The sequence below is a fragment of the Nanorana parkeri genome, unplaced genomic scaffold (genome assembly GCF_000935625.1).
Source record: "Nanorana parkeri isolate BGI_ZX_2015 unplaced genomic scaffold, ASM93562v1 scaffold1841, whole genome shotgun sequence".
In the NCBI taxonomy this organism is placed as follows: Eukaryota; Metazoa; Chordata; class Amphibia; order Anura; family Dicroglossidae; genus Nanorana; species Nanorana parkeri.
The window spans coordinates 44541-63992 of NW_017308109.1; the positions used below are offsets into that span (position 1 = coordinate 44541).

The 19452-nt window shown below is 44.8% G+C and overlaps 1 protein-coding gene across 1 annotated transcript in view; it reads right to left on the reverse strand.

Annotated features, from left to right (window-relative positions):
* Nucleotides 1-282: 282 nt before the first annotated feature.
* LOC108799869 (extracellular serine/threonine protein kinase FAM20C-like) overlaps nt 283-19452 on the reverse strand; it is a 152612-nt gene continuing 133442 nt past the window's right edge. The window contains exon 10 of the mRNA XM_018571797.1: nt 283-529. Within this exon, the coding sequence (XP_018427299.1) occupies nt 283-529 (247 nt within the window). The remainder of the gene's footprint in view (nt 530-19452) is intronic.

Below are 19452 nucleotides of genomic sequence, written 5' to 3' on the forward strand. Positions count from 1 at the left end.
ACTGTGATTTGTCCCCATCTTTAGTTAACCCTTGACTTCACTTGAAAGACAGTTCAAACCCTCTGTTTTTTGAGGTTTCACAAAGCAGCCCTGACTAAATTTACATCATGTTGCTGGTTCTTGGTGGAGTCATTCTTACAAGCACTGGCTGAATTAATAGAAAAGCTATATATGTGTTTTCTGCAATAGGTACATTTTATTGACAGCACTCATGTTCCTTGAGTGTGCCTTTTTATGTGTTTCAGGAGCTGACAAATGTTAGGACTTTAAAAAAAGAGAACCCTATAATCTTCTCTCATGATATATCTTGGCTAAGTCATCATACACCACTTTGTGTTGGTCGTCCTGTTGGAAACACTGCTGTATAGCATTTAGAATGAGGCCCAGTCTTCGATCAAGGGCAATAAGGTGAAGCTCTGACAGGATGGGTGAGATAGGGTCTGCAGACAGAGACTCGCGCATGACATCGCTCAAGAGATAAGGATCAGTACCAAGGAGTTCAAGCCTCTGCAAAGTGGACTTCTTGATCCTATAACACAGAAAGAAACAATATGTTATAACCTCCATTTATGTGTGTGCAACCTTTTCAGTAACTCTCTACAGACTATGTTTTCTTCTATTAGCTTCCTTTGATCACAATAACCATACTGGGGGGAATTTATCATAGCAATTGCCCGACACCCCCGCCGTGTTTCCCGGGCTCTGTTGCCCCTCCTACGGGCCCGGAACTGGCTTCTTTGGTGTCGGCGGGAAGCTGGGGAGGAGATGAACGAACCTCCGTTCGTCGATTCTCCTTCCCGTTCTATGGGACTGGGAGCGATGCAGATTGCATCACTTCCGGTCCCATAGCTGTCATTGCTGGGCTCCTGAAGCGATCTGCACTTCAATAGCTTATTTGGAGTGTAAAAGTGACACTGGGGGTCTTTTGGACCCCCAGCATCACCTTAAAGAGTACCTGTCACCATGGGGGCTTGTAAGCCCCCCTATGTAATAGCAAGTAAAGTTAAAAAAAACAGTTTTTAAAATTAACATTAAATAAAATAAATCTAAAAATAATGTAAACATTTTCAAAGTCCCTTGCGTCTTCATGTAAACGCGCGTCGGGTGCGCCTACGTATGAAAACGACGAACGCGCTACACATGTTGGGCATCACCGCGCACGCCAGAGTGAGAGCAATAATTCTAGGGCCAGTATTTTTTGGTATCTCTCAACTGATGACCTGTGGGGGATTTTAAAGCGTTGTCTATGGACATTTTGGGGTACTGAATTTTGTCGTTGTTTTACGGACGCACACAATTTTTATCCTGGGCATGTTGGGTATCTATTTACACGTTGTAACCTCATCTTTTATATTTGATAAAAAATTGTTTTTTTTTGTGTTTTGGGGCATTTAAGTAAATTTTTCACAAAATTTTGGGGTTTGATAAGGAGTTCCGCTAATATCGTGCGACCTAAAAATTTGCAACTGTCACCATTTTATTCTATAGGGTTTGGCTTTCAGAAAATATATAATGTTTGGGGGTTTTAAGTAATGCACCCATGTTATATTCCACATTTTAGGCCGGAAAAATTAAAAAAAGGCCTCAGTCATGAAGAGGTTAATAAACCTGGCAGATCATTGGCGAGGTCGCTTAGAGAGGAACGAATCCGGTCCTTTGTACCACAGGTGTTGGACGAGTCAGGACGACCGCAACTTCACTCAAAAGCAATTGCAGATCAGTTTGGGGCGTTTTTCCTGATCCGTAATTAATCTAGATGCATGTGGACTGTGGTGGCTCGATGGCGACACCGGGACCTGCAGCTCAGACATACTTGTCGCATGCAGACATTCCTAGACTGATAGTGGAGGATTCGGCTCTACTTGAAGCCCCGATTGAGGCCACTGAATTGACTCTTGCGATGAAACTCTCTAAACCACGCAAGGCGCCGGGACCAGATAGATGCTCCTTGAATTTCTATGAATTATTCCGGGAACAATTACTACCTCCCTTCCTAAGGGCGTATAACGCAGTTCTAGACGGCTCTACGCTGCTTCTGGATACTTTAAGAGCCACCATTTCCGTCATTCCAAATGAAGTGAAATACCTGTCCCTTTGTTCGAGTTACAGACTAATTAATTGCTGAACGTGGACCTCAAGCTATTTACCAAGATCCTGGCGAGTAGAGTGCCGCGAATCATCGGTAAGTTAGAGGCCAAGAGGCGAGGGATAACCCCATCAGGGTTTTGAATGCAATCCAGCTGATTACAAGAGACTGTATTCCGTCAGTTCTATCCACAGATGCTGAAAAGTCCTTTAACAGGGTGAGCTGGCCCTTTCTCTTGACCACCCTGTCACGGATGAGTTTCGGATAAAATATCTGCATGTGGATCAAGGCCATCTACTCGATACCTACGGCTCAGATCCACTGACTTTCCTACCGAACTTGCTGACTGAATTGAACGACTATGGGAGGGTTTCCAACTCCAAAATCAATATGCAGAAATCGGCGGCTATGGCGTTTTTTTGACAGATGCCGGTCTATACTCCATACAGTCATCGTTCCTCTTTCAATGGGCAATGGAACACCTCCAATACCTAGGGGTCAGGATAACCCACTCGGTTGCTGGGGTATTTCAAGCAAGTTTTCCCCCACTCCTCACGCAAATCAGGAAAGATCTTGCTACCTGGACTAAGGGCATGCTGTCATGGTTTGGCAGAAACAGGGTGCTTAAAATGAACATTCTCCCACGCTTGTTATACCTTCTGCAAACCCTTCCAATTTTCACCCCCCCGGCGTTTCTGAAAATGGTTCGACGGGAATTCTCAGTTTTCTTGTGGGCGGACAAGGCCCACAGACTTAGCCATACTCTTTTATCCCTGCCTAAATTGAAGGGTGGCCTGGGTTTTCCTGACCCGATGCGCTACCACCGAGCTTCTCACCCGCTTCGAGTCTTAGAATGGTGCAACGTGAATTCAGAGAAGAGGTGGATTCAGTTGGAATAGGCTCTAATCACACGGTGATCACACCTGCGGTGCGTCTCATGGCTGGACCACTCCACTTGGAAAATTGGTAAATTCACATCGGCTAGTCGTTAATACTCTTAAGATAGCCCACTCTTGTTCGGGAGTCTTCACACAAGGTCCTTCTATGTCACTGATTCTACCGGTGACTGATTCTACCTTTCTCCTCTTTCTCTCCTCTAACCTTTTTCGGGTGAGCCACTTTGGAGATCAAGCAAGCCTAACCCCGCTACTAGAATTGCGGCTGCCTCACCTGGCGATGCTCCTGTCAGTGAGGCAGCTTGGCGAGGGATTAGTGCAGCTGCGGGCACTGGCCAGTCCCGGGGTGCGGCCAGGGGCTCTTCCACACAGAACGGGCACCGCAGAAGACAGCTAAGGAGCAGAGAGGGGTCCTCTCTGACAGGAAGAAGGGGTGGTGACGTCACCGGCAGCCTTGCCGGACCTTCGGCAGCTGTTTCAAGTGTGCCCAGCAGCTCCTTTCGCAGGGATCCTTCAGACGTCTGCAGATCAGAGGGGGAGGTGTCTGCCTCCAAAGATGAACAGATGCAGGGACTCTCTACTCAGGATGCTGGACATATGGCTTTTGGGACTGCTCCTTATCAGCCAGGTGAGAACCTTTTACTTTCTTCTTCACTACACACTGCTTTGGGGGAATTGTTTAGTGGGGCTCGTGAGGGTCTTACGTCCAGGGACCAGGAGGGTGGTCAGCAGGATGTGTCATCATTGGGAGCTGTCGATTCGGTTAATGCCAGGGGTGTTTCAAAACCTGGACTTGCTGGGTCTAGTGGTTCACAGGGGATACAGAATGTTTTGCTTAGCTTGCGTGATGTGTTAAATAGACTTGCAGCTGGACCGTTACCGGCAACGCCGGTTGCCACCTGGTTGCCCCATACGTCCACGGCTGAGGTCGTTATACCCGTTCCCGCCGCGACTCTGCCAGCGGCGGTTTCCTCCGCTGTTCAGACTGGGACTGCGGTGGACCCTGCAGACGCCGCATCATAGCGGGAGCTTACAGGTAAGGAGTCCCAGGTTGTCACAAAAACAACAGAAAAATCAGATACTATTCGTCTAGCAGAATCGGCGCGGTGTGAGGTATATGTGTGTTTTGAGGGTCCTTTTAGGTTCTCACCTTAAACAGGAAGTTAGAGAGAAAATTGGGAAGGGGGATTATGTGGAGATATTTTCACTGTTGCCACTTGAAAAATTTAATCTGGACAGGGTTAAGCCGGACAATTAAAAAAAAAAAGGACGAAGAAAAACGTCGTTATCGTCTGATCCCTCGAACCTTCGCAAACTGGCTTCAGGCCTTTACGTTTTTAGCTAGCGGTACTGGCAAAAAGACGCTGGAGCACTGCTCTGCTCTTTTCTGCTATTTAGATGCTACAGGGGAGGCCCATAGAGTTTATGGGGGTTTAGCGTGGCTACGTTATGATGAACAGTTTCGCCAGCGCAAATCTGTTCGTCCTTCAATTCGTTGGGACCATAAGGACATCAGCTTATGGATGAAGCTGATGACCTCTACCAGGTCACCTGCCCCCTTTTTTCAGTCGGCGGCCGGGAATTCCTCTAACGCGGGACATCTGGCCACCAGAAAAAAAGGTTTTTGCTGGCAGTACAAAGAAGGAAGTTGCAGGTTTGGAAGTGGTTGACGCTTCAAACATGAATGTTCCGGTTGTGGAGGAAGTCATGCCTTTAACAAGTGTTTTAAACAAGCCAGGTCCCGTTCTGGTGAGTATGCAGGAAAAAGGGATGACACCGGTGAAAGTGGAAAGGATGCTTCCTTTTCTAAGTAGGTATCCGGACTCAGTCACGACATCCCTGCTGGAGGCAGGGTTTTTGGAGAGTTTTTGTATTCCATGTTCTGTGTCGGTTATCCCACCTGTTGCAAGGAACTTAAATTCTGCTCTTCAACATCCCCTTATTGTTTCAGAAAAGCTTAGCAAGGAAGTTAGCCTAGGTCGCATGGCTGGTCCGTTTTCTTCTCGTCTTCTGGATAACATTGTGGTTTCTCCTCTTGGGCTAGTACCTAAAAAAGACCCAAATAAATTTAGATTAATACATCATCTTTCTTACCCTAAAGGTGGTTCCGTAAATGACGCTATCGACCCTGCGGCTTTTACGGTGTCTTACACTTCATTTCATACGGCGGTCGCTTGGGTCCGGCGCTATGGTAAGGGTTCGCTCATGGCAAAGAGAGATATAGAAGCTGCATTTCGGCTACTGCCTGTTCACCCTGATTGTTTCTATTGTTAGGCTGCCAGTGGCAGGGCTCATACTTTGTGGACAAGTGTTTGCAGATGGGCTGCTCTATATCATGTGCGCTATTCGAAAAATTGAGTTCCTTTTTAGAGTGGGCAGTCGGGGACATTTCTGGTTTTAATTCTATCATTCATTATCTGGATGATTTTTGGAGTCCAATACGTGCGCTGTCCAACTGGCTACTTTTCAACACATTGCATCTCGCCTGGGTGTTCCCCTTGCCCCAGACAAAACGGAAGGCCCATCCACTTTAATTTGTTTTTTGGGTATTGTCATAGATACCACAGCTATGGAATGCCATTTACCGGTAGATAAATTACTAGATCTCCAGGCGACCATAGGCAAAAGGTAGTTGCAGTTGCGGGAGTTACAGTCTCTCCTGGGGAAATCTAATTTTGCTTGTAAAATCATCCCGATGGGGAGAGTGTTTTGCCATAGGTTATCGTCAGCTAAAGCTGGTGTCACGGCACCTAGGCATTTCATTCGGTTGACACAGGAGCACCGGGATGACCTGGCGGTTTGGCATTCGTTCCTGTTTAATGGAAAATCCTTGTGGATGGTTGGTCCGGTGAGTAACGCGGATTTACAATTATTCACGGATGCTGCTGGTTCCTTGGGCTATGGCGCATACTTTCAAGGTTGTTGGAGCGCTGAGCCTTGGCCCAAGGAATGGGTGGATGTGGGGTTATTGCGTAACTTAGTTTTGCTTGAGCTATTTCCCGTGGTGCTGGCTGTTGATATCTGGGCCCCTTTCTTTAGGAACAAAAAGGTACGATTCCATTGCGACAACATAGGAGTCGTACAAGCAATTAACAGGGTGCCGGCCTCCTCACCTCCAGTGATTAGGTTGTTACGTTACATAGTATTGCGTTGCTTGCAGCTCAATGCTTTTATTTATGCCGTACATTTGCCTGGAGCTTCCAATACCTTAGCAGATGCCTTATCTCGTTTTCAGTGGGACAATTTCCGAGTGTTGGCGCCGGATGCGGAGCAATGCGGGGTTCCTTGTCCCAGTCATTTGTGGAAGCTTCCATTGGAGTCATCGCTGGATTGCTTCGTAAGTCACTGAGCCCATCTACGTGGACGGCATATGTCAAGGTATGGTTGCAATGGTTCCAGTGGCTGGGAGTTACTCCCGGGGGGTCAGTTTCTGAGGTGAGTACTGATATGGTACTTCACTTCATTGTCAGTAATTTATCGCAGAGTGCGTCCGCTGCTTCTTTACAGCGCAATCTATCTGGTTTGGCTTTCCTTTTTAAGCTATTAGGTTACCGGGATTGTACAAAAGATTTTCTAGTCCATCAGGTGATGAAGGGTTATAGAAAAGATCACAAGCGCCGTGACGGGCGGCGTCCTATCACCTTTGCTAATCTTTGTGATCTGTTGGCCCAGCTTCCGCAGTACTGTTCATCTCGATATGAGGTGCTTCTATTTAGGGTTGCCTTTATCCTAGCCTTTTTTGGAGCTTTTCACTTAGGGGAGCTGGTCAGCCCTTCTAAAAGGGTGCAACAGGGTATCTTGGGCCAAGATGTGGTGGTGACATCGTATGGGGTAACATTTTTACTACGTAGTTCTAAGACTGATCAAGGAGGGAAGGGGAGATGGGTGGAGCTCGGCCGGGTTTGTTTTTCCCCTGTGTGTCCTGATCAAGCGGTGGAGGAATTTAGGGCAGTCCGCCCACAGGTTCTGGGCTCCTTTTTAATACATGCGGATGAGGCGTCCCTTTCACGTTTTCAATTTAGTAAGGTGTTACGCGCTTGCGTTCTGAGGGCTGGTCACGATGTTAGCAATTTTTCATCCCACTCTTTTCGTATTGGTGCGGCCACGGAAGCCGCCCAATGGGGTTTAGGTGAAGAAATTTTAAAGCGTATAGGGAGGTGGGAGTCTTCCAGATATCGTTTGTATGTGCGCCCCCATTTGTTGTGACTAGTTAGTATAGTTGTGTTTACGTGTTGAACTGTGTTTTTTCTCTGGCGGTTCCTGGATTTTGCTGTATTCTCTTGTTGTTATTGTTTCTTTTTCTAGATTCCAATCCTGGCCTCGTGTGGATTTTGGGTCATTCATATGTCTTTTGGGGTGCCAAACGGGCAGATGTTCGTCCAGACGGCAGACAGCTGGGCATACCTAGAAGCATTGCCGAGGTATGCTGGATAGGCGTGCCAGGTATGTTATGGAGTAGAGTGGTCCCCGAGGTACATCGATTTTCCAGGTGGGATAGGGTACCGGATATCTTGCTCCCGCATGTGGGGGGTAACAATCTCGGACTCCGTTCCATGCGGGAGCTTATCCGGGACATTAAATTTGATTTCTTGTGCCTCCGGTCATCTTTCCCTCACACCTTGATCGTGTGGTCGGACTTCTTGGTGTCTGGCCCGGTCAGTCGACCGCTTAAACAAAGCGAGAATCAAGGTTAACAGGGAGGTTGGAAGGTTTGCTGTCACGAATGGGGGGTTGGTGGTTCGTCACCGGGAATTGGAACAAGATACCTGGCAATACTTATGAGGTGATGGTGTTCACCTGTCAGGGCCCGGCTTAGGAAGTGTATGGTGGATCACAGCTGCGGTTCCAACTGGGTGTGTAGTGCGGTTGTTAGGCTAAAATCCCCGGCGGCTCTCTCAATCATAAACGGAGAGTTGGGGATTTAGTCATCATGGACCGCTAATAGTAATCGGTGATAACAGTCGATGTAATAAAGAGTATTAACTCATATCCCTGATATTGGCAATCCTATCTGGAATTGTGGTATAACTGGATGGTAAAGTCTCTATGATAGATAACAGCAGATCTCCCCTTCACACAGCATTAATGGTAATAGTATTGCAATTGAGAGAGGTGATACCCAAAGTCTCCACCAGAGGGCAGCGTATAAGAGCCGAGATACTTGCAAGGTAGATCTATCAGATACTTGCTGTTTGGTGGTATGAGCGATCAGCTTCCTCTAAGAGAAGTCCAGTGGATGCTGGCTGCTGGGGAGCTGTTTGGATCCGTGAGGAGAGGTTCGAGGCACGTTGGTGAGGTTCCTGGGGGGTTTGGGCTATGATCCCAATCATCGAACACCCCACAGCATCTCTGGCAGGTTTAAATAGCCCGCGGCCGTGACGTCACGTGGCCGTGGGCTACTTCCGCGTTCCAGCTTGGAACGCACCGTACTTCCGTCAAGGGGGAGGAGGAGTGGGGCGGTCACCGCGGCCGATGCGCCCCAGCCTGGAACGCAGTCGGGAGGAGCCAGGAACCCTTGGGACATTACATCACCTTAACGCCATTGGTACAGATACGTGGTTATTTATACACACCCTGTTTGACTTGAAATTTGTAATAAAAGGCTGCTACAGCCATTTACAAAGAAGAAGGGGGGTTACATGATTGTTTGGTCACGGATCGGTCTAAATGAGCAAATATGCAAACCTGAATTAGGGCGTATAATTAGTCGGATCTCCAGGTAGGAACACCAACCCCTTTTCTCTGCTACAGCCATTTAACTCTAATCTCGAGTGTGGTGTCTTAATTGGGAGGTGGGGATTATTGGAGGGTGGTGGCATAGCAGCGTGGGAGTTTGGGTGTAAAATTGCTATGGGACTATTTTCCACCTTGTCATGCTCCTGTATCTTTTTCTTTGGTTCACAGTACTGCGTACGACTACATACAATATTTTGGCAGCATAATGCACGGAAACATGTCATGCTAAAGTCAACACTCCTTTTGGAGGTAATATGATGCTGGCTGATTATTTGTTCGGTGCTATATCCAGAAGGTACCTCCTCCGCTTCTGAGCTCTATGCTACCCATCAACCTGCAATTCAGCTGTTCCCAGGCTGAATACAGCTAAGAGGTGGGGAGGTCAGGATTTATGCTCAATTCATGGATGGTGGTATTGTGCATTTATGTTTACAACTTCATTTTAACATGCTGTTTCCACATTCTGTATTTTGTCTCTTCTAGTTTCTTCTAGTTTGTATATTGTTGAAAATGTTAAAATAAAAGAATTAACAAAAAAAAAATAAAGTTAAATAGACTCCATGAAAGAAGACTCGTAACTCCAGGCACAAAGCTTAACTGTCACTTCTTGAAGAAGTGGTCATGGGCACTTCTTATATTGCGATTGTTTTATTAGGTGATGCTCCAGTTTTTAGACAGCTGCAGAACAAATGCAGATGAAAACAGGCGCAAAACACGTGCAATTGGAAAAGTAGTGCAAGCTCAGGTCAAAACAGGCTCAAATGTTAGACAGATTTGCACATAAAAAAATGATCTAAGAGGCTAAAACTGTCGCAATTGCTTTGATAAATTCCCCCCACTTTATTGCTTTAACCACTTCAAGACCAGGTGTTTAGACCCCCTTCCTGGCCAGGCCATTTTTCAGTGTTCAGCGCTGCAGTACTTTGACTGAAGTTTATTCCGTCATGCAACGCTGTACTGAAATGAATTTTATACCATTTTTTGGGACAGATGGAGCTTTATTTTGGTGGTATTTAAACACCACTGGGGTTTTTATTTTTTACTATAATTAGGAAAAATTACAGAAATTTTTTTTTTTACATTATTTTAGGAAACATTTATTATTACCCAGTTTTTTGGTAAAATATAAAAGTCGGGGTCACGTCGGGTAAATAGACACCAAACATGTCAAGCTTTAACCTCTTGCCGTCCGCCCGTATGAAAAAAACGGACGGACGGCATTACCATACAAGCGGATCGCTTGTATGATAACAGGAGTTGTCAACCTGGAGTAAACATTAAGAGTAGCTGAATAGACTTACAAAAAGTTTACTTTAGGGATGCACCAATACTATTTTTTCAAGACCGAGTACAAGTACTGTTCCTCAGGTACTTGCCAATACCAATTATTGATACTTTTTTTTTTAAGTGACATTTTATGTAAAACAATACAGACTAATGATTTTAGTGCAGTTTCATTATAATTATGAAGAACTGTAACTCAATCCATTATTATTCAGCAATGGAGAATGGCAACCAGCAATAGAGGACTACAGATCCCATCAATCCATGATTATATAACAATGGAGAATGGAAACCGGCTATAGAGGACTACATATCACAGCAATTCATAATTATTCAGCCATGGTGAATGGCAACCAGCAATCATAGATTACTGAAATTTGTAGTCCTCTATAGCCGGTTTCTATCCTCCATTGGATTTGATTAACACTGTGACATACACCAATAAAAGAACAATAGGCAGCTGCAGTGTAAAAGTGTATTTAGCTGCTCTCTGGAGGGTATAGTAGGCTCCAGAAGGGCTGCGAGCCATCTTCACAAGTATGAGTATATCTTGATACAAAGCCCACATGCAGCCCTGGTGAGACTGCCCGCACGCAGCCCTGGTGAGACAGCACAGCCCAGGAAAGACCTGCACGTAGCCCTGGTGAGATGCCGCACAGAAACCTGGTGAGACCGCATACATCCCTGGTGAGACCTCACACACAGCCCTGCTGAGACTGCACCCCTCCTGGTGAGACCGCACACAGCCCTGGTTAAACTTCACAGCCCTGGTGAGATCTGCACGCAGCCCTGGTGAGACCCGCATGAAGCTCTGGCGAGACCTGCAATCAGACCTGGTGGGACCGCACAGCCATGGTGAGACCGCACCCGCCCACACACAAGCCCTGGTTAAACTGCACAGCCCTGGTGAGATATGCACGCAGCCCTGGTGAGACCCGCATGAAGCTCTGGCGAAACCTGGAAGACCAGGAAGCAATGGTGATGTTACATTGTTCAGCCATTGAGCTGTAGTTCCGAAGGCAGGCTCTGTGAGCTGTGACACAAGAAAGTGCATATTCACAGGACTGAATTAAATTGTGTCAGTGCATTGAGGAAATACATCCTCAAGTTCAAGTAAGTTTACACATTTCTAGATTGATATGGTTATTATGAGTGGGATTGAACTTATAAATATTCGATATTAAAATGTTTGTTTTTATTATTTGACCATAAATACCCTTTAATACCTAACCTATCTCCTAAAGCAAGTCCTTAATTTAGAACTGCGCCAAGGCTGCAAAGAGAGTTAATAAAAAAAAAACCTTTTGGTGCTCTCTGGTATGTGAGCCTGCGTACGGGAGGCAGAACATTTTAAATAGAAAAAAAAGGACATACCTTTTTGTGGAAATACATACCCTGTTTCCCCGAAAATAAGACCTAGTACTATTTTTGAAGAATTGCTAAAATATAAAAGGCACCGGAGGGAGCATAAGCCGATGCCGCCTCTATAGCGACGGCTCCTATCACAGGAGGAGTGATACCAAATGCACTCCGCCTGTGAGGAATGATAGTGAAAGTGCGCTTCGCTCATTCTGGCCAGCGATTGGTTAGCAAATTGCTCTTGGAAAGGTACGGCACCCCTGATTGCCCTGATCACCATATTTTTTTGCTACATGAATTCATGTAGACTGTTGTACATGAATAAATGTGGACTGTTGTACATTAAAAAAAAAATAAGACCTACCCCAAAAATAAGACCTAGTGTGTTTTTTTGAGCCCCAAAAATATAAGACAGTGTCTTATTTTCGGGGAAACACGGTATCTTACTGTACCTATTTAAACACTTTGATTTCAAATATGTGCAGGGAAAGGGTCCCATATAGGGAGAACAGAGTATATCCAGTGTATGTGTGTGTGTATATATGTATATATGTTTGTGTGTATATATATATATACCGTGTTTCCCCGAAAATAAGACACTGTCTTATATTTTGCCTCAAAAAAACACACTAGGTCTTATTTTCATGTACAACTTTTTTTTTCCATGTACAACAATCCAAAATTAATGCAAATCCAAATTAAATAATCCAAAATGGCAAAGTTAAGAATATGGTGATCAGGGCAATCAGGGGTGCTGTACCTTTCCAAGAGCAATTTGGTAACCAATCGCTGGCCAGAATGAGCGAAGCGCGCTTTCACTATCGATTCCTCACAGGCGGAGTGCATTTGGTATCACTCCGCCTGTGACAAGAGCCGGTGCTATAGAGGAAGCATTGGCTTATGCGGCTCTGCTCTCTCAGCTGCCGCCTCGCTTGCTCTAGTGCTGGCTTCGTTTCTCTCCCGCTGCTCTTCGAGTTTCGCATTATGCCACCACCGGCCCTGGGAATGGTCACAACTAGGTCTTATTTTCGGGGTAGGTCTTATATTTGAGCAATTCCCAACAATAGAACTAGGTCCTATTTTCGGGGTAGGTCTTATTTTTCGGGGAAACAGGGTATATATATTCACACACACATATATGCTGGACATAGTATAATATCCTAAGCAACTGTGCCAATGATCGCAAATTGATAATCATAAAAATAGTTCTCAAAGTGCATTGTGCTCTCTAAACATTGTGCATCATATGCATATAATAGTAATAATCACCACATATTGTGTTTTAATATTAATAGAGAACTGATTTTTCACTTTAAGAAATGTTTGTGCACTTTATATTAATTAATTTTCAATTAATTTATAGTTATGTGTTTAGTGACGTATGCTTAATAATGGAATTTATAGTTTGTACTTTGGATAATATTGCATGTTGCACAATATGCTCAATATTGGAATTTATAGTTTGCACTTTGGATACTATTATATGATGCACAATATTTGAGGTTATTTATGTACACATATTGTATGTTGGGTGGGAGGCCCTAATTATTAATGTTTAGCACAGAGCACTTTGAGAACTGCATTTGTTTCTGCTCTGCACTCTATACTTGCAGCATCCTCCTTCTCCCACTTCACGGCCCAAATGTTATTGCTTCTTCTCTCTCCTTCCCGGCCTCCACAATATAATCACACTGCTTTTTCTCTTTTAATCCTACCCAATCTGGTCTCACTGCCTCTACTCTTGCTCTCCTCCCAGTCTCTTCCCTTTTCCACAATCTGGTTTCATCTCCCTCCTTCACAATCCAACTTCACTGTCTCTTCTTGTTCCCTTCACCACAATCTAGTCACACTGCCTCTTCTCATTCCCTCTTCCACGATCTAGGGGGTTATTCACTAAAGAGCAGAAGGATCCAGCCGTATCTTCAGCTGAACATTCGGCTTGATTCGGCTGCCTCTGCCCTTCACCTGAGCCGAATGCATATGCTTCAGCTTGGCTGAGCCGTAGTGACACCTGAAGCATGGAGAAAGGTCGGCCGAAGTCAACCGATCTCCACGCAAATGACAGCTGGGTGGAACCAGACGTGATCTCACGGCTGGCTCCTCCCAGTTGTCATGACAGATCAGCATCCCCAAATGACCTGGGGACGCTGATCTGTCATTAAACAATAACAACTGTTGTGTTATGTTATGCGTTATTCATTAGCCGGAACCTGCTAGAAAACTCTGGCAGGTGACGGCCAATATGAAACAGTTGGGCAGAGCTAACTGTCACCGCTAGCTCCGCCCAGTTGTTTATCTTTTCCCGACTGTCAGATGCTTCATTATGCGATGGGAGTTTGTCGTGTGCGGTCGGGTTGGTGTGCGTCGTTTTTTTTTCTTTAAAATATTTTGTTTTCTATTTTTTACATTTTTAAAATAATTTTTAAACTTTGTTTTTTGTTTTCATTAATTTGACCTATTTTCTATTCTGCTTACACTTACTGCCATTCGCCCCTATAAGAATAGGGGCGAACGGCAGCGAGTGAGCTGCCGGAGTTTCGGCTCAGCTGATCCAGATGTTGGATCGGCGGAGTCGAAGTCGTTCTGTACTTCGGCTCAGCCCAACATGCAGAGCATGTTTGGCTGACTGAAGGTAGCCGACGCATGGCTGATTTTAGCCGTACAAGCCTGAAGTGAATAGCCGAACAGCAGAAGGCAGTCACGGCCCGCTTCGCCCAGTTGTCATTGTTTAATGACAGTTCAGCGTCCCCAGGTCATTTGCATGGGCCCTGGCAAATTGTAGGCGGGCTTTTTTGTGCACGGGCTTTAGGAGGGCCTTTCTTTGTGGACGACACCCATGCATGCCATTCCTCTGCAGTGTATGCCGTATTGTTTCTACTTCTTTAGCTAACTGCAGTGAACTTGCATGCTGATTTTCTTCAACCCTTCTCATCAAAAGACGCTCCTGTTGAGGTGTTAACTTCCGTGGACAGTCTGGACATCTCTGAGAGATGGTTGCAGTTCCATCTTTGTTACATTTTTGTATCACTTTTGCTACAGAATTCTGACTGATAAGTAAAGTTTTGCTGATCTTCTTGTAGCCTTCACCTTTATTGTGTAAAGATATTATTTTCTTTCTCAGGCCTTGTGACATTTCTCTTCCATGTGGTGCCATGAAATGGGAAGGGGTTTTCTTTGTTAAAGTGACATTAAAGTCAGATTTTTTTTTCTCCTTCCCAATCCTGCTGTAGGGACTTACCTTAACCACTTGCCGTCCGCCCGTTGTAAAAAAACGGCACTGCAGCATTGGCGGGTTGCCGTCTCCAGACGGCATTTTTTTTCTGCTCGCGCGCGCCCCCTAGCGGGCACGCACAGTCAGAAAGGACCCGACCAATGCAAACACCCGTTACCGGGTGTTTCACATATAGACGATCGGTGGCTCCATAGCCCGCCGATCGTCTATATGTGCTCGTTTCCTCCCCCCCCGACCCCTCCCCTTCAATCCCGGGAAAATAAAAACCCCAGTGGTGAATAAATACCACCAAAAGAAAGCTCTATCTGCCCCCAAAAAGGGTATAACATTAATTTCAGTACAGCGTTGCATGACGGAATAATTGTCAGTCAAAGTACCGCAGCGCTGAATACTGAAAAATGGCCTGGATGGGAAGGGGGTTTAACACCGCGGATGTCAACTGGTTAAGGTAGTTCTTAAAGCCTTTTTAAAAGGTGTTTTTTTTTTTTGCATACATCTGCTTGCTAGCAGTAGATATATGCAAAAACAGCCAAGGTTTTAATAATCCTTTAAGTAACACCCTTTTATAATCAACTGTCTGCTAGACACCTGTTTAATTAATAATTTATACTCACTGGAATTTGAATTCTTGTTAATTAGGATTTTGTTATCTAAAATTTAGCTTTACTCCTATGACTTTCATTGGGGTGTATTTATTTTTGCAACATTGTCTTGAATGAATTTATTAGGAAAAATACTTTTTTTTTTGTGTGTGCAAATTAACAAATTTTGGTTGCAATCAATGGCCTGTATTTTGTAGTATAGTGTCCCAAAGAAAATGTTGATTCTGAAAGTAAAGGAAAGGTTTTCTGACAAATCTGTTGGGGTGTACTCATTTATGCTGAGCAATATAGATAATTGGAGGCGTTTTAACCCCTTCGTGACGGGAGACGTACACTGTACGTCCGGGCACTTTGTGCCTATATGACTGGCCGCGTACACTGTACGTGACAAGTTATATCAGGCTCTGTAATGCCGGTAACTGCGGATTCTCAGTGGTTACCAGTCAATTAATGAATGCCTCAGTAGTCAGTTATTCATTGATGAAATAGTTAAGCTTTTGTAAAAGCTTATTTCTTTCATTAATGAAAGAATGAAGCCGTTACATGCAAATACGGGAGCGCTAAATAGCGCTCCGGTATTTGACAGCTGAAAATAGCAGAGAGGCAGCAGAGTGACTCACCTCCCTGCTATTTGTTTTGACAGCTCCATAGACTGGCCCAATGTTTATGAAACTATGTGATACATCTCAAGCAAAGAGATACAAGAGATACAATGTATCTCTTTGCTTGAAATTTATCATTTCTGATTGTCTAGGCACGATCAAAGAGCTTTAGTGAGATCTGAATCTGACATGCTGTCAGGATCAGTCTCTAAGGTTATTATTAGCTGTTCCTAAGTTTGGAGCAGCCTAATAATAGCCAAAAATTAAAAAAAAGTTAATTTATCAAGCAGTCATAGTGACTGCTTGATATAAACTGACACAAAAAAGTTTGTTTTTTTTTACTTTTTTTTTTAAAGTATAAAAAAATAAATAAAGTGTAAAACAAAATTAGGAAAATAAAAATTATATATAAATATATTTTTATACTATAATTATAAAAAATTTAAAAAATAATAATCAAAACTTGTGAAAAAGTGTTTTCTTCCTAATTTTTTATATTTGATTCAAACTAAGTGAGGCGTTAGGTACATGTTTGATATAATTATATAGCCCTATTTGTCCTCTAAAAAACAATATATAATATGTGTGGGTACATTTAGTAAGAAAGTATATTACTGACGTGGAAGAATCACACAGCAAAAATGTAAAAAGCGTGTCAGTCATTTATGAACAGAAACTGAAAACTAGCTCAGTCATGAAGGGGTTAATCTTTGCATAGCCTATTTTTCTTTGCCTCTCCAGTCTTCTCGCAGTGGCCATTTTTACTTAGGGCAAAATAATATATCTCTTTACTTCCTGAAAGTCTGGCACATATGACTAGGACATGTGACTGCTCATCACCTCAGGGTACAAAATACCTTTTTCCTGAGATCTCATGAGATTACAAATGGCATTTCCCAGCAATGAACTGCTGATGTAACCTTCCCAGGATGCAGCACTTGGGCACAGTGCATCACTAATGCCCAAGATGACCAGGCAGTGGAAAATCAATAATAAGTAAAATAAAAATGGGTTTGTTTAACTAATGGATGCAAGATGATTTTATATCAGCATGCAGAGATGCATGCTGATGTGATCTTTAGTGAAAAGGTGAAAAGGGGATAAAGGTCCACTTTAAATCAACACTTAAATCCATCAGTTTTCTACAATTGATAAATACGATAAAAATATGATACTGTCCTATAATATTTTTATTGTATTCATTGTTTTAAAATTCAACACTTGACATTTTAGTCTTTTTAATATGTGATGCCCTAAACCTGTTTTTCACTTTTAAACTTTTTATAAATGTTTAAGATTTTTGGTGACGGTCACCGGGGGTCTCTTCTTCCTGTCTGGGCTGTGATTTGTAGTCTCTCTACAGCTTGGAGTCAGTGGTGGAGCGCCAGGGCCCAATTGCAACTGCGACCCTGGTAGGTCTGCCACTTATTCCAAGCTGTAGAGAGACTAGAAATCTAAGCAATACATTATACAGCAATACAGAATACCGCCAACTATAGAGGAGTACAAATCTCAAGTAATACATTACACAGAAATTCAGAATATCAACAGCTATAGAGGACTACAAATCCCAGCAATAAATTATACAGTAATGCAGAATATTACCACTAACTATAAAAGGACTACAAATCCCAGTAATGCATTAGAGAGCAATGCAGAATACCACCAGCTATAGAGGACTTCAAACCCCAGCAATACATTGTAAAGAAATGAAGAATAATACTGTCACCTTTAGAGGATTACAAATCCCAGCAATACTTTATACAGTAATGCAGAATAATATGAAGCTACATACTCTGTGTTGCTCCGGGTTCCCAGGCCTGATGTTTCCAGGGTCTCAGCAGAGCTGTGTGGGGTTTAGAGGGGCTGTTCAGGTTGTTAGGTGGCCACTGCAATCTCTCAGGTGGTCTCCAGGCGGTCAGCGCGGGCTCTCAGGCGGTCAGTGCGGGCTCTCAGGTGGTCAGTATGGTCTGTCAGGTGGTCAGTATGGGCTCCAGGTGGTCAGTATGGGCTCCAGGCGGTCAGTGGGGGCTCTCAGGCGGTCAGTGTGGACTCCCAGGCAGTCAGTGAGGGCTCCAGGTGGTCAGTATGGGCTCCAGGTGGTCAGTGCAAGCTACAGGTGGTCAGTGAGGGATCCAGGTGTTCAGTGAGTGATCCAGGTGGCCAGCGAGGGCTCCAGGGGGTCAGCATGGACTCCATGTGGTCAGTGCGGGCTCCAGGGGGGTCAGTGCGGGCTCCAGGGGGGTCAGTGCGGGCTCCAGGGGGGTCAGTGCAGGCTCCAGGGCATCAGTGCAGGCTCCAGGTGGTCAGTGAGAGCTCCAAGCAGTCAGTGCGGGCTCCAGGTGGGGTCAATGGGGGCTCCAGGGGGGGTCAGAGAGACTGGCGACTGCAACTGTAGCAGATGCGGCTCTCTGCAGAGGGCCCTCTGATATGCCTGAATAGAGGGCAACGGCTGCATGGTGAGTTCGGCCTGGCTGCGATCCGGGTCAACTCGGCCTGGCCGCGATCCTTCACAATAGCCCGTACAGCAACCGAACAGCTCAGCCGAGCTGAATGCATATGCTTTGGTCCAGCGGTCCCCCTCCTGATCCATACCAGACAACCTGTTGGTTGTGGGGATCTGCCGGCAGGGGGGCTTATGTGCATCAGGGTACCCCTTTAATTAAGGGGCACCCAGATGCTGCCCCCCCCTTGTGAATGAGTAAGGGGTACTTGTACCCCTACTCATTCACTAAAGCGTTAAAAGTGTATATAAACAGACCACACTTGAAAAAAATAAATAAATAAAATTGATCCAATGAAGTAATCCACGTCAACCATGGCGTTCAGCGTTGTCAACGCTGCAGCCGACTCGCCGAAATCCAAAAAAGCCAAAACACCCACCGACCTGTCCGCACCCACCAAACACACTCCACAAAATGACAGCTGCCTAAACAACTAGGCATAGCTAGTGATTACATCACGGCCGCCTCCGCCCATTTGTTGTCATACATTTGTAGTACACCATTTGTAGTAATCCTCAGGACATTTGAGGTCATTGGGACCTCAGAAGACCCATATGACATGTGCTGGCCAAATCAAAAGAAATAGGCGGAGCAAGCGGTGATGTTACCACTAGCTCCGCCTAGTTGTCTACATTCGGATGGCAGCTATCATTTTGCGACGTGTTCGGCGGGTGTGGGCGTTGGGCTTTTTTTTTCAGCGAGTCGGTGGCGACGTTGACAACGCTGGGTGCCATGATTGACATGGATTACTTCGTTGGATCCATTTTTTTAATTTTTGTGTTTTTTTTTCAATTAAAGGAATTGTCACAAACGTTTGGAGTGCTTTTTGTTTTTCAATTAAAGGACCCCTGGAAAAGCACCCTCCCAGTGCCGATGGCATGCAGCCTGGTATGGCATGGGGGCGCTCTCGCTCACCCCCTTCCTTCCCTTCTAGGCCTGTGCTTGGAGTAAGGGTCTGGTTGTGAATTTTAGGGGGGACCCCATGTTTTTTTTCTGCCAATTTTTTAGGGGTAGGGTTCATTAAAATTCCTACCAGACCTAAAGGCCCTAGTATGACTTTTGGAGGAAAACCCAAACACTTTGTTTTTTATTTTTAACTCGGGGGGGGGGGGGGGGGCCCAACAACTTTTTTGGGGGGTTTACATTTGTGG